Raw genomic sequence first — 13,623 nt, 5'->3', positions numbered from 1 at the left:
TGACTAATGTATTGCCAATGTAGCTGTTTCCAAGGATTCACTGCTCTAACAATTCAAGAATTTTCAATAGTAAAATAATATACTTTCACCTTACACCTTTGCACCCTTACTTAAATACCTGAAAAAAGAATACATCCATCTTAAGCATAAATTCCTCTGGGTTTCAGAAAGGAGCTAGCTGATGGTGCTTAAAGAGTTCAATTTTATTTTCTAAAATGTATTGCATTTGAACATACTTTATAAAATCTCCACTAGAGTGATACACAAAAGCAATAACTACTGCATACAAGATTGCAGAGAGCTGATATGTTCCGGACAGTAAAACTCTGATTTAGGAAATGGGACTACAAAACATTTTATATTATTTGTTTTGACTTGTGGTACTGCCCGTGAGCTGTCCCCCATCTAGGACTTGTGTTCCAATCTGAAGGTTGGTTATTTGGTAAATATGTCATTCACCCATAAAAATGTTATAAATGGTTAGGTTTCTGGTCTAGGTTACAAAAACTTTTTCAATATACTAATACTAAATATACTAGCCTGACCTAGACAAACAGCCAGATTAGGTAAAACTTACCTCTAACATCCTTCTAAACCCCTTTCAACAGCTAAGAGAGTTCCCTCTCTTAGATTCCTATTTAACATCATCTTACTCCTATTTCTTAAAACAAATTACCTCCACTAGATGTAAGAATTTATGAAGAAAACAATCCCTTGGTTTTATTTTCATTAATGTATGTGTATTTTCAGAAAGGGACTGCTAAATTTCCAGTAAGTGAGATTTCTGGCAATTTTAAAAGAGAGAGTACAAAAAAGTTCAGGCACTGTGGAAAGCCTATCTTCTTCTCTTTCCTTTTTCTTCAGGAGTGGGGTGACAGTGGTAGTCTAAGGGGTCTGGAAAGCAACACCAAACAGAGAAGCTTTACTAAGGAGCTTCTCCCTGCCTAGAGTCAGCTCTCCTCAGCTATTAAGGCTACATTTCAGATTCTTTCCTCTGCTTCTGATTCCCTGATTCCAGAGCAAATGCAGCACGAGAGTTCTGAAAGACGGTGTGAAGGCCTAGGGCAGTGGCAGCCATCTGTACGTGGAGGTCTTTTATAAATAAGTCTATAGTCAATGTAAGTAATAAAAACTATAACTTTAGAATCTGATTTATTACTAGCAAAAATTTAAAACAGCTGAGAAAAACCTATTACGTAATTGAATCTTTTGAAAGGCCAAAAGGAACCAGATACGTTTAAATTAATTGATCGTGTTATAAAATGTATCCAACTTGTCATTCCATATTTTTCTCTTATAATAAATACACTAAAACAATAATGACAAAAATTATTTTCTTTTAGGTTCTTTAGTTTTGAGATTAGGAGCTTCAAAGTATTTTAGGGATTAACCAATTTCTGGTGACCTAGATGCTATATTGAATAACATCACACAGTTTATTCTTCAGTTTCCCAGATGGACTAAATATGATGCTTTCTTTTTTGGTCAGGAAAAGCAAAGGCCAAGATACACAGGTTACTAATGCTATCATCAGCAACACTGATACAAATCTTCAATTACAGAGTGAACATAAATACCATTTACAAGATGATGTCAGAATGCCAAAATTAACTAAACCAATCAAAAGCAGTAAAAACTCAAAATAGCTTTTCTCCCATAAAAAGAGTATTACAACAAGGCTGACTGTATTTGTTAAACATGGATAGGTAGTTGTTAGACAATTATGGCTATAGGAAGAAAAGATAAGACCACTCAAGATGGGCCGAAGGTGCTTAAATTTTCCGAAAGATAGAAGGTAGTTTTTGAAAATTAAACTTTGACAGCAGGCTCTAATAAGTTCTAGGTAAGGTAAATCTACTCTTCTTTATACCCTTGCAACTAAGTTGATAAATTGACCTGAATTCAAATGCTAACCCTGCTTCTTGCTGGCTGTGAACCTGGCAAGTTACTAAGTCCCTCTCTCTGAGTAAAACAAAGTTAATACTACCTATCTTGCAGGGTGGTTTTGTCATGATTAAATGAGATACATTTGTAGCTAAGCAATGGTACCCAAAGCACTAACCCTAGGCCCCAGGCAGGTGCAAAGCACTGATGATAGTAAGTAAAAAACTAATATGGTCTCTGCTTTCATGGAAAGCAAAGTCTAGTGGTAGAGGCAATCACACTAATAAATTTTAAATGACAGACATAAATATTAAGGAAAGGAATTCAGTTCTTCAAGAGCATATTAACAAAGGATCCTGACTTAGTGGGGGATCAGAACAGGCCTCCCTTGAGGAGCTGAGTGATCTATGAGTAAGAGGTAAATGGCTGGGAGCAGAACATCACAAAGAAAGGAAACGCACATGCAAAGACCCTGTGGTAAGAGGTTCAAGGAACTGAAAGGCATAACCTGAGCATAGAGAGTAAGGCAGTGAGTAGAGATGCAGGAGCAGAACCACAAAGGGCCTTCAAGGCCCAGTTAAGGATTTAGTCTTCTCCCAAAAGTAATGAGCTGTTACTGAGGGAGGGGTTTAAGTAGCAATGGGCACGGGAGGGAATAATCAATGTGGTGAATGGCATAAGGAGGCCACTTGGGAGCTTCCCAAAGTAGTCCAGGCCAGAAATGATAGTAGTTTGGGAAAAGGGGGTGGAAATGAAGTTGTAAAGAGGTTGACAGATTGGAGAGACTTTTAGGATGTTAAAATGACAGAACCCATGTGAGTAGTCCAGTGGGTGTTTTGGATACAGTTTAAAGCAGTAATGCCCAACCCAGATTCTTTGGCCCTAATAATTAATAATACCCTTTTCTGAGGGGGGAAACAGAACTCAGTGATGAATTTTCCTTGAGGGCAGAGGATATGGTAAGAGACAGAAGTATAAAGAATGACCCACTCCCCCCCTCCTCAGGCTTCCAGCTTATTATAAGTGGAATGCATTGTGATGCCATTCACTGAAATAAGAAACCCTGTAAAAATACTGATTAGGTGGGCTAAGACCATGGGTTTGAATTTGAACAAGTTGAGTTTGAGGTGCCTTGATTTTAAATAGTCAGTTTGACATACTGATCTGAAACTTAAATGATAGGTCTGCACTGGGAGTAAGATACTGAGAATCGTTGGCATCTATATAGTAGTTGAAGCTGGGCTTAGAAGTGATTGCCTGGGGAGAAAACAGAGTGAGGAGACAGCCTTGAGGAATATCTGCACTGAATAACAGAGTAGAGGAGGGTGAGTCTGCAAAAGAGCAGTCTGACTAAAAACAGGAGGGAGGCTGAAGCCAAGGGAAGAGCATTTTCCATGAAGGAGGCAACGGTCAACAATGTCCAACGCTGTTGAGATATCAAGTAAGACAAGGAATGAAAAATGTCAGTTAAGTTTAGGGGCACGTTTCAGTGGGATGATAGGGCCAGAAATCAGGCTGCAGTGGGTTGAGGCGTGAGTAGGTGGCAAGCAAATGGGAGACAAATAAATGGAGACAAGATTTCTAGCTGTAAAGTGGGAAGAGAAAAGGTGACAGCTGTGGGAGTGGAGGGAGGGTTTACGATGGGAGAAGCCTGAGTTTGTTAAGAGGGAGCAGGTGAATATAGAGTAATGGGGCTCCTTAGAAGCGGGGGGGAAAGAGAATGTGAAGCACAGTTGGAGTAGCTGTAGATAAAAGGAGAGGTTGCGGGGAAAAGAAGAGAAAGAGGCCTAATTATATGACCTTTAAGGTCTCTTCTCACTCTAGAATCTCCCGACTTAACAATTTCCTTTAGGGAGAACATTTGCGTGTATGCATAATCTATGCAAATTTATTCAAATATTCCAGTAGAAATAAATCAGTCAAGCACATCCTTATCCCCTAATGACGCAGTTAACGTCCCCAGGTTTATGACCAGTGTAATCTCTGGGCAGGATCCATCCCTCTGAGAGGTTTTTGCTCAACGCACACTGCAGTACACCCCAGAACAGGCCTTATCTCCCCTCGCCAAACCCATACTACCCCGCGATCTCAGAGGCTAAAGGAGGAAGTAAAATTTAAAACCCTGAAACTACAACATATCCTGCAGCATTCGAAACGTCTGTCATTCATGAAAGGAAAACGCGACACTCCAAATCCATCCCCACTCCAAGCTCAAGGCATTTCTGCCTGAGCCGGCAGTGACACGTCCCCCAGATGGCCGGGGTTCAACACTAAAAGTCATTTGCACCCTCTCCTCCTTTCTCAAGACCTTTTATTGTGAAGAACCAGAAATGGGTTCCTTCTGGTCCCTGTCACAGCCCTCGCCCCAATGCAGCGGACGGATCCCCCGCAGTTTTTCCAGAGGCGGCACCTAATAAGCCCTCGCAAGAGAGTGCGGAGAAACCCCTAGAGCCCTCAGACCGGCCTGGGACGGCCACGAGCCTGCCGCTAGCTTGAGAAGAGAGGGGGACAAGCCCCAAGGGATGTAAAGGGAGGATTAAGGGAGACCTAGGAGACCCGGGTAGCGAGGTGGTCTCCTCCCTCGAGCTTCTAACGGGGACGGAGTTTCTGAGGAGGGCTAATCCCCTGCCACCGCTCCCTCTTCCCAGCTTCTCTGGCCTTCCACCCCCCTCCACCGCCCCGTTTGCTCAGGCTCATTCCCCTGCCCTGGGGCTGTCTGGACCTCCAGTTGCCCGTGAGCCAGGCACCCCCGCCTCGAACCGCGGCTCCGCGAACTGTACTCACCCGGCCCGCCATCTTCGCGGACACGTCCGGCTCCGCCGCTGCAGCTCGGCGCTCTGAAGAGCCCGCCCCCGCCCCGCGCGCGCTCGCTGCCCGCTCTCGCGCAGGCGCGCAGCCGTCTAGACGCCGCGCACGCGCCCCGCCGCCCCCGTCCTGCAGTGCACGCGCGGACTCGACGGCAGCGCGGGGCGGGCGGGGCGGTGGCGCCATTTTGAACGCGAGCTTCCGGGGCGGAGGGGCTTCTGGGTCTTTTACGTAATTGTCTGCTGCCGACTTTGCCCAGGGATCCTTTTGCGAATCTCATCACAACTGGCCGTTTGCGCCGGACTTTATAGGAAGTATAGGACGTTGATCCTTTTAATCACTGAGCCCCTGCTTATCTCTGCCCTTTAATGGCCTTTTAACTTTATGCTTCCAGACTCACTTAAGTGTGAAAATGTACGTAAGAGCACCCAGCGCGGTTACTGGCCTTCGCCCCTGGGAAGATCAGTAATGTGTAGTTGGTTCTGAATTCAAATTCCGCGTGAATTCAGGCTTTTGTTTGTAGGCGGACGTGTTTCCTAGCTCCTGAAAGTGATGGGCCTTGGCATTTACATTTAGCTTATGTGTAGCCTGGAAAACTCAGGTTAAGATTTACTTCAGGGGCTTCCCTGGTGGCGTAGTGGTTGGGAGTCCGCCTGCCGATGCAGGGGATGCGGGTTCGTGCCCCGGTCCGGGAGAATCCCACATGCCGCGGAGCGGCTTAGACCCGTGAGCCATGGCCGCTGGGTCTGCGTGTCTGGAGCCGGAGTCTGCTCCGCAGCGGGAGGGGCCGCAGCGGTGAGAGGCCCGTGTACCGCAAAAAAAAAAGATTTTCCTCAAATGTGTAAGTGAATTGTGACTGTTTGTATATCTTTATATATTAGTTTATTATTAAATATATTTATTAATAAAGGTAATTTGTGTCTAACAACTTTTGTCAGTTCCCAGTGTTCATTTCAGACAATATATACACGGTGGAATTTGAATAAACTGTGCCCTAAATTCGGCCTTTTTTTTTTTGACCTTGATGTTTCCTTTCTACCATACCATTTCCTCAGAATAGATAATAATAACAGCTCTCTACAAGAGGAGAGGTTCTCCCAAATAGGGTCTCTGATGATCTTATTGCTTCTACTATCTTATATTTCTCTTTATATTTACACAAGACAATAAAAAATGATCAGACGTGTTACCTTTTCAACAGTTAATTAGAAAAAAAATAGTTTTTTCCAATATGAGCAAAGGAAAGAAAGAATTAGAAGAGCTGGGCAGGCTTTAGCGATTTAAAATGGAAAACTAATAACAATAAGTGACCTGAAGATGGGCAGGGGGACAGAAGAAAAAGGTCAGGTAAGTTTCGTAAACTCTCACACTGTACCTGAGAACCAGAGTGTGCTGTTGGACAAATCAGATGTTAACTAAATCATCGATGGATCAGAGAGTTTATCAGGAAGGACAGGGAACTAGTTGAACTCTGATCTATTAACTTGGAAAAGCTATAAAAATAATTTAAATAGATTGGGGAGTTGGAAGATTCTCATCCTTTTCTTTTCTCTGCCACTAACTCCCCACCTCCCTTCACCTCTCTGAGCCCCAGTTTCCTTACTTGGAAAGTGAGAGGTGTAATTTGATGAGCTTAACAGGTTGTCTTACATTTTTTGATACTTTGAATCTATAAATCAAGAGATTTTGCCCAAATAATTACCAGATCCAGAAGATGACATTGGCTCTCAGTACAATGATCTGACGTTATTTTCAAGGCCAGAGAATAAGCAAACGTATTTACCACTGCTTTGTTGTCTTGTTTTGCTAGGTAAACTAGATTGCAGGTGAAAATGTCTTCAGTCTCTACACCAAGGAGGAGTGTTTATCACGTAGGAAAGACAGGTTTGCTGAATGCTGCAGAGGTTCCACTGTGTCAGCTTACAAGCATATCTCTGCACGATAAGGGACTCTTCGTATCCTCTCACAAGTGGTATAAATTCATTAGAATCATGTACACAACCCTCTGCAGGGTCTACCAAAGAAATCATAAGCAGACATGAGCTCCTGCCCTTGGGGTGCTTAGCAACCAGCTGGAGGGGAAACATTACCCCAGGTTGTCACATGCCTGTGCGTCCCATCTGTGCCTTGCTCTAATATTCAAGGTTGTCTTAGAAAGAGAGTGGAACTGATTCTGCGTCACCTTCTGAGCAATCCTTGCAGTTATGGTTGATAGATAATAAATATTTTTGCTGCCCCAAATTCATTCCCCTTTTTTTCTGGTCACAGCTACCCTGGTTCATGCAGCCTTGAAAGCATAGTCAGACCATGCACCCTGCCGTCCCCTGGCCTAGGAGGGAGCACAGAATCCAGGCTCAGTCAATCAGATGCTCTCTCTCCCAAGCAACTACAATCTGGACCATCCTGAGGAAGAAAGACAGAAAATAGCAAGAGCTGATTTACCCCAATGGTGATATTCTGAAAAGACCATCCACTAATTATCTAGACCTGGAATTAACTGATTTCTGTCTTTGGCAAAATCTGGTTGTCTCTCTTTGTCTTGATTTCTGTGACTTAATCAGTCTTTCCTTTCCTCAAAAAACAAAAAGCAAAACTAAACGAAACTCCTTCAGTTTGTCATTGATCCCTGAAATCCTTAATATACTTTCCTCTCACGGTGATGAGAAAATAGGTAAGGCAGCTTACAATGATTTAAATTTAACCTAAAGTGCAAACGTCTAAGGTCATTTTCTAAGGTCTGGAGGGATTTTTCGGGGTAGAGGAGTTTGGTGAGGTGAGACTAGGGATAGACTAAGAGAGGAAAAGGGGACTAGGTACCTGAAAGGTGAGGAGAGAAGATGACGACATGATGAAATGGAGATAACAGTGCCCAGGATAAAGAACAGTGAGGCACGTGGGGAGAGGGGTAAGGGTTTGACCAAGGTCAGCTCTTGCTGATTACAGCTACTCTGTGACCCATTGTGATGGTTAATTTTATGTATTAACTTGGCTGGGCCCCAGTGCCCAGATACTTGGTCAAATGTTATTCTGGATGTTTCCATGAGGGTATTTTGGGACGAGATTTACATTTAAATCAATGGACTTTGAGGAAAGCAGATTGCTCTCCATGAGGCCTCATCTAATCCACTAAAGGCCTGAATTGAACAAAAGGCTCATCTCCCCAGAGCAAGAGAGAATTCTCCAGCAGACTGCCTTTGGACTTGGACTGTAGCTCTTTCCTGAATCTCCAGCTTGCCAGCGTCCTCCATCAGATTTTTGGACTTGCCAAGCCTCCACAATCACATGAGTCAATTTCTTAAAATAAATTTCTCTATATATACACATCCTGTTGGTTCTGTTTCTCTGGAGAACCCTGACTAATACACTATGTTTCCTGTCAGTGACAAGGAAGTGATTCCAGACTTTTATGTAGTGAAACTTGGTATCACCTGTTGCTCCCTGTTAGGTAACGGGCATCTATAGGTGGAGGCCCAATTCAAAGTCTTGGAAACCCCATGGATATAATTCTATTGATATGTTCAAATTACGTCCAGTTAAACATCACTTAACAAGTGCTCCATTAGAATGGGGCTGAGTAACTTTGGGACATTCTGGTTGTAACAGTGATGCTTAACTAGGGGGAAGTAGATTTCTTCTGTGTTTTGAGGAGTGAGAGCAATAGTAAGCTACATAAAAGTGAACTGATTCACTGTTATCCAGTTTATTTAACAAAGCAATGTGATGTTTTGCTGATTTCCACAGTAGTCAAAGGAAAACTAGTCTGTGGAAGCCTAGGGTTAAACAAATGGCACTGGGGATAGAAAGGAGTTTTAATCACTCCAAGGTGTAGGTTTCAAAGATCTTCCAACAGGACTGCATGCAGGAGTTTCAGGGAACAGCGCTGTGCATTGAATTCACCACTGCATTGTGACTGTCAGAGGGTATCCTCCAGGGTGTGTGTGTGTGTGTGTGTGTGTGTGTGTGTGTGACAAGGACCTGCACTGACCCCTTGCAGAAGATATCCCTGTGAAGCAGACAAAGGTGGTCTTAATAAATCCTTTGATACCCTCCTCCTCTTTCCCAAGTTCTTTCAGCATTAATAACCTAATATATTACTCTTTCCAGGAGTGTAGGCAATTTAAGAGACTATTGCTGGGGAGCAATAAAAAAACGAATCTCTAAGGGCAAAATTTCAGAGACTGGGACATCTCTATGTGGACAGCGATCCTTATTCTTGCCCTTCCAATCATAACCCACAGGTCCGCCACCCATGTCCTCAGCCCAGGCTTTCAGAGAGCCCTGTTGAAAACTTGATATTATGGCCCCATCATAGCCAGTTTTAGGAAGATGCAGCTGCCATCTGTTTGTTTTCTGTCAGAGAAAACTAGTTCCCAAAAGGATGGATAAGGCTAGAGAACAGAGCAAAATGGAGAAAGAATATAGGGTTTTATTTAAAAGAAGGAAGACCAGCTGATGCAATGCAGCCTTTTAGCTGCAGTCAGGTATTTTATTGTTGGGTTATTTATTTATTTATTTATTTTGATGAGTATGCCTTTTCTCTTTGGAGGATCAAGGACAAACACCTATAGTCACAAAAATCAATTCATTCTGGAAAGTCTCAGTGGGCAGAAGAGATGATAGCCTCCTACGTGGAAAGGAATGAATGTTGCTATGGAAACCAGCTGATCCTTTAGTGCAAGCCCCAATGCACTTGCCAGGCTGCATAACCCTGCATAATACACGTCGTGGGTCCAGAGAGCTGCCTGCATCTCTTTGAAAAAGAATCATTCAGATACTGGTCTGATGAGCTTTTATGCATCTTGAGAGAAGGAAGTCACAGTCTCCTGGGAGTGGTTGAGTTGCCTAGAACTTCAAGACACCAGAGGCCCACAAACCACATTGGGGGTGACTATATTTTCTCCAGAGGACTCCTGAGAAAAAGTGAAGGGTGTCTTAAGGTTTCTCCTAAGGGCAAATTTACTGGAGAGGTTTGTTTCTAGGGCAAGGAGTATGTACAGCAGGACTTTCCAAGGGAGGGAAAATACATCTCTCCAGCAGGAGCATGACCAGAATAGAAGGATAAGTTTAGTGATACTTGAGGGGAGGTGGTCCCGGTATACTGTGTTGCATTTAAACTCTCTAAACTTAAATGTATTCATGTGAGAACTGGATGAGGTAATTATCATACAGTACCTAATACATTAAGCACCTGACCCAGCAATTATAAGGCAAATACTAACTACCACTACCAAGAGTGCTAAAACTAATACTAATAACACTATTAACCAATTTTAAAGTCGAACTCAGAGTCAGGGACCTATCTCCAAATAATATGCTTCTCAGGATGAAATTATCTCTCTGCTTCTCCCAAGAGCACTTTGTACTTTCCATGTTGCACAAATAACATTATATTGATGAGAAGTGTTTTCTATTAAGAAAAAAAAAAACCCACTCAATCAATATCACCATAAGCAATTTGTATTTATAGAGTTGCCAGAGTTTGAGCTTGTTAAATTTCCCCTGAGTACCAATCATGATTTCTATTATTCTATTACACTTCCTTCATAATTATCAAAATTTTGTATTTTTTAAAAAATAAGTTGTTTTGCCTTATAAAGTTAGTACAACATTTTCTCACAATCACTTAAAAAAAAAAAATCACAACCTCAACTCCTGAATACAATCACTAGTAAGTTAGGTCTCTTTTCCTTCTAGCCTCCTCCCATGCACGCCCCATGGATATTCTTTTTTTTTTTTTTGGCCAAACCAGCGGCATGCGAGATCTCAGTTCCCTAACCAGGGATTGAACCCGGGCCCCTGGCAGTGAAAGCATGAATCCTAACCACTAGACCACCAGGGAACTACCCCCATGCATGTTCTTATTAAAAAAATAAGCTCTTCCTCAGCTAACAATGTGGTTATGTCCCTATAAACCATCATAAGTTGAAAATATCGTCATGTCGAAAATGCATTTAACACACCTTACCTACCTAGGCTGAGCCTAGCCTATTTTAAATATACTCAGAACACTTACGTTAGCCTACATTTGGGCAAAATCATCTGACACGAAGCCTATTTTGAAATAAGGTGTTGAATATCTCATGTAATTTATTGGATACTGTACTGGAAGTGGAAAACAGAATGATTGTAAGGGTACAGAATGATTTTAAGTATATCAGTTGTTTACTATTGTGAATGTGTGCATAACCCACAGACCTTGTGGGAGCTGTGTGGCTTCGTGTTAGATGATTTTGCCCAAATGTATGACATATCACTGGCCCAGAAAAAGATCAAAATACAAAATTTGAACTATGGTTTCTACTGAATGTGTACTGCTTCCCCACCATTGTAAAGTCGAAAAATCATAAGTCAAAACTGTAAGTTGGGGGACTTCCCTGCTGGTGCAGTGGTTAAGAATTCGCCTGCCAATGCAGGGGACACGGGTTCGATCCCTGGTCCGGGAAGATCCCACATGCTGCGGAACAACTAAGTCCGTGCACCACAACTGCAGAGCCTGCACTCTAGAGCCCGCGAGCCACAACTACTGAAGCCCGCGCGCCTAGAGCCCGTGCTCCGGAACAAGAGAAGCCACCGCAATAAGAAGCTCGCGCACCATAACGAAGAGTAGCCCCTGCTTGCAGCAACTGGAGAAAGCCCGCGCGCAGCAACAAAGACCCAACGCAGCCATAAATAAATAAATGGACCCTATTTTTTTTTAAATTGTAAGTTGGGGACCATCTGTTTATATATATGAAATATATATGCATGTATGAAACATATATATGTATGTACCTACATAGTTGTAATCCTTTAGCAATTGAGTGCCATATGGACTGGGACTTTGTTTTATTCACAGGCTTGATGCAGCTCATGTGAAAATAATGCATATTCTCAGGCAGTGAAGGTTGGAGACAAAAAGCTCTATTGTTATCAGCCTAAACATTGCTTCTGTAGGTACAATGGTAGGTAAAAAAAAAAATCTTATCTTTGCTGTTTCACCTTTTTTTCAGGTTATGATGACTCCATTCGAGCAAACAAACTTCATAGTTGCTGGCAAACTTCTTTACATCTTTTCTTGCAAGTCATCAGGACATAAATAGATCATAGTACAGGAAATAAAAATACTAGTAAACATTTGGGGAAAAATAAACCAAGTAATCAAAGAATTGAAAATTAAACCAACATAAGATACTTTTTTTTTTTTTGGTTATCAAGTTAGTAAACAAAACAAAAACACTAAAAACCCTCTTTTTAAAAAGAGCTTACCTAATGATGAAGTAAGTAAATTTGGCTTTCACTTGGTTGATGGGAATGGAAATTTTTATAATATACTCAGAAAATAGTTTGGCACGTAATATGTATCAAGAACCTTAACAATTTTAATGTTTTGACTGAGTGATTGAACTTTTGGAATTCTTTTTTTTTAATTAGCAAGGAATGCAGGAAGGGAAAAAACTGTTAGCTGCAGTATAATTCATAAGAGAAAAAAATTTTTTTAATCTAAATATTGAACTATGATGAAATACAAATTTGTACTCTAAAGCAAGTCAAGGAAAATTTAAACTTATTTTCTCAGGAATTCCCTGGCGGTCCAGCAGTTAGGACTCCGAGCTTTCACTGCCGAGGGCCCAGTTGATCCCTGGTTGAGGAACTGAGATCCCACAACCTGCGTGGCGCGGCCAAAAAAAATTTTCTTTTTCTCTGCCCTTGGGCCTCCTCTCTCCCCTCTACTAGGGATTGTGTATCTGCGTTACACATTCACCAAACCTCCTTATCAGCAGAAATACCTGCTCAACCATAAGTAGCAACATTCTCCTAGCATCACCAAGACAACTCCCCTCTCTGCTTAATTTTATAAGGGGCCACCGTGACCCATGACCCACTACTCGCTTTGTCCATGTAGATCTGGATTCTGTAAACTGTCAATAATATGTCATTTAGGGACTTCTCTGGTGGCGCAGTGGTTAAGAATCCACCTGCCAATGCAGGGGACACGGGTTCGATCCCTGGTCCGGGAAGATCCCAAATGCCTCGGAGCAACTAAGCCCTGGCGCCACAGCTACTGAGCTTGCGCTCTAGAGGCCGCAAGCCACAACTACTGAGCCTTCGTGCTGCAACTACTGAAGCCCGTGTGCCTAGAGCCCACGTTCAGCAGCAAGAGAAGCCACCGCAATGAGAAGCCTGGGCACCGCAACAAAGGGTAGCCCCCAATCCCTGCAACTAGAGAAAGGCTGCACGCAGCAACAAAGACCTAATGCAGCCAAAAATAAATAAATTAAATAAATAAATTTATTTTTAAAACCTATAAAAATTAATACGTCATTTAATGTACAGCCCCCTCTGTCTCAAAAAATTTATATAACTGTGCTTTGACCTTTAATGGGCAGAACAGTTCTTGAAGCTTTCTGAGGAGCTGTTCCTGGGTTATGATCCTTAATTTGGCTTTAATAAAATTGTCCATGTCTTTCTTAGATCAACCGATTAATTTTTTTCTTCGACAACTACATGAAAATGATTAAATAAATCAGTATATCCATATGATGGAATATCACACAGCTATCAAAAACGTTTGTAAGAAAAATGTTAAACGATCTGGAAAATGCTCAAATTAAAATATTAAGTGAAAAAGACAAAATTCTACACATTCATAATCTGAACTATGTAAAAATTTCATGGAAAAATGACTGGAAAGGAATAAACCAAAATGGTAGCAGTGATTGCCTCTGGATGATAGGATGATGGGCAATTTTTTTCCTCCTCCTCCTCTTTTTCCTCTCTCTCTCTGGTGGGAAGTGTCTTTTTTTTTCCATTATATTTTTTAAAATGACTTTTTTTATAGTTAGGAAAAAATATTATAATTTTAAAGGAGTCATGTAGAAAAACCTCTCATATGTACTTATATTTACCCTCATATATACAGTCATTGTGATCAGGAAAGCATTTGATTAAAAAGAT

The 13,623-nt window shown here is 41.8% G+C and overlaps 1 protein-coding gene across 1 annotated transcript in view; it reads right to left on the bottom strand.

The window, feature by feature from the left end:
* The window catches only part of NSF (N-ethylmaleimide sensitive factor, vesicle fusing ATPase), a 158,373-nt gene extending 153,573 nt beyond the window's left edge, over positions 1-4,800 (bottom strand). The window contains exon 1 of the mRNA XM_065897813.1: positions 4,669-4,800. Coding sequence (XP_065753885.1) covers positions 4,669-4,680 — 12 coding nt within the window. The 5' untranslated portion in view covers positions 4,681-4,800. The remainder of the gene's footprint in view (positions 1-4,668) is intronic.
* Positions 4,801-13,623: the final 8,823 nt, after the last annotated feature.

The sequence above is a fragment of the Phocoena phocoena genome, chromosome 19, assembly GCF_963924675.1.
Source record: "Phocoena phocoena chromosome 19, mPhoPho1.1, whole genome shotgun sequence".
NCBI classification, from domain to species: Eukaryota; Metazoa; Chordata; class Mammalia; order Artiodactyla; family Phocoenidae; genus Phocoena; species Phocoena phocoena.
The sequence above is the reverse complement of the archived record's forward strand: the minus strand, read 5'-3'. Positions and strand labels throughout refer to the sequence as shown.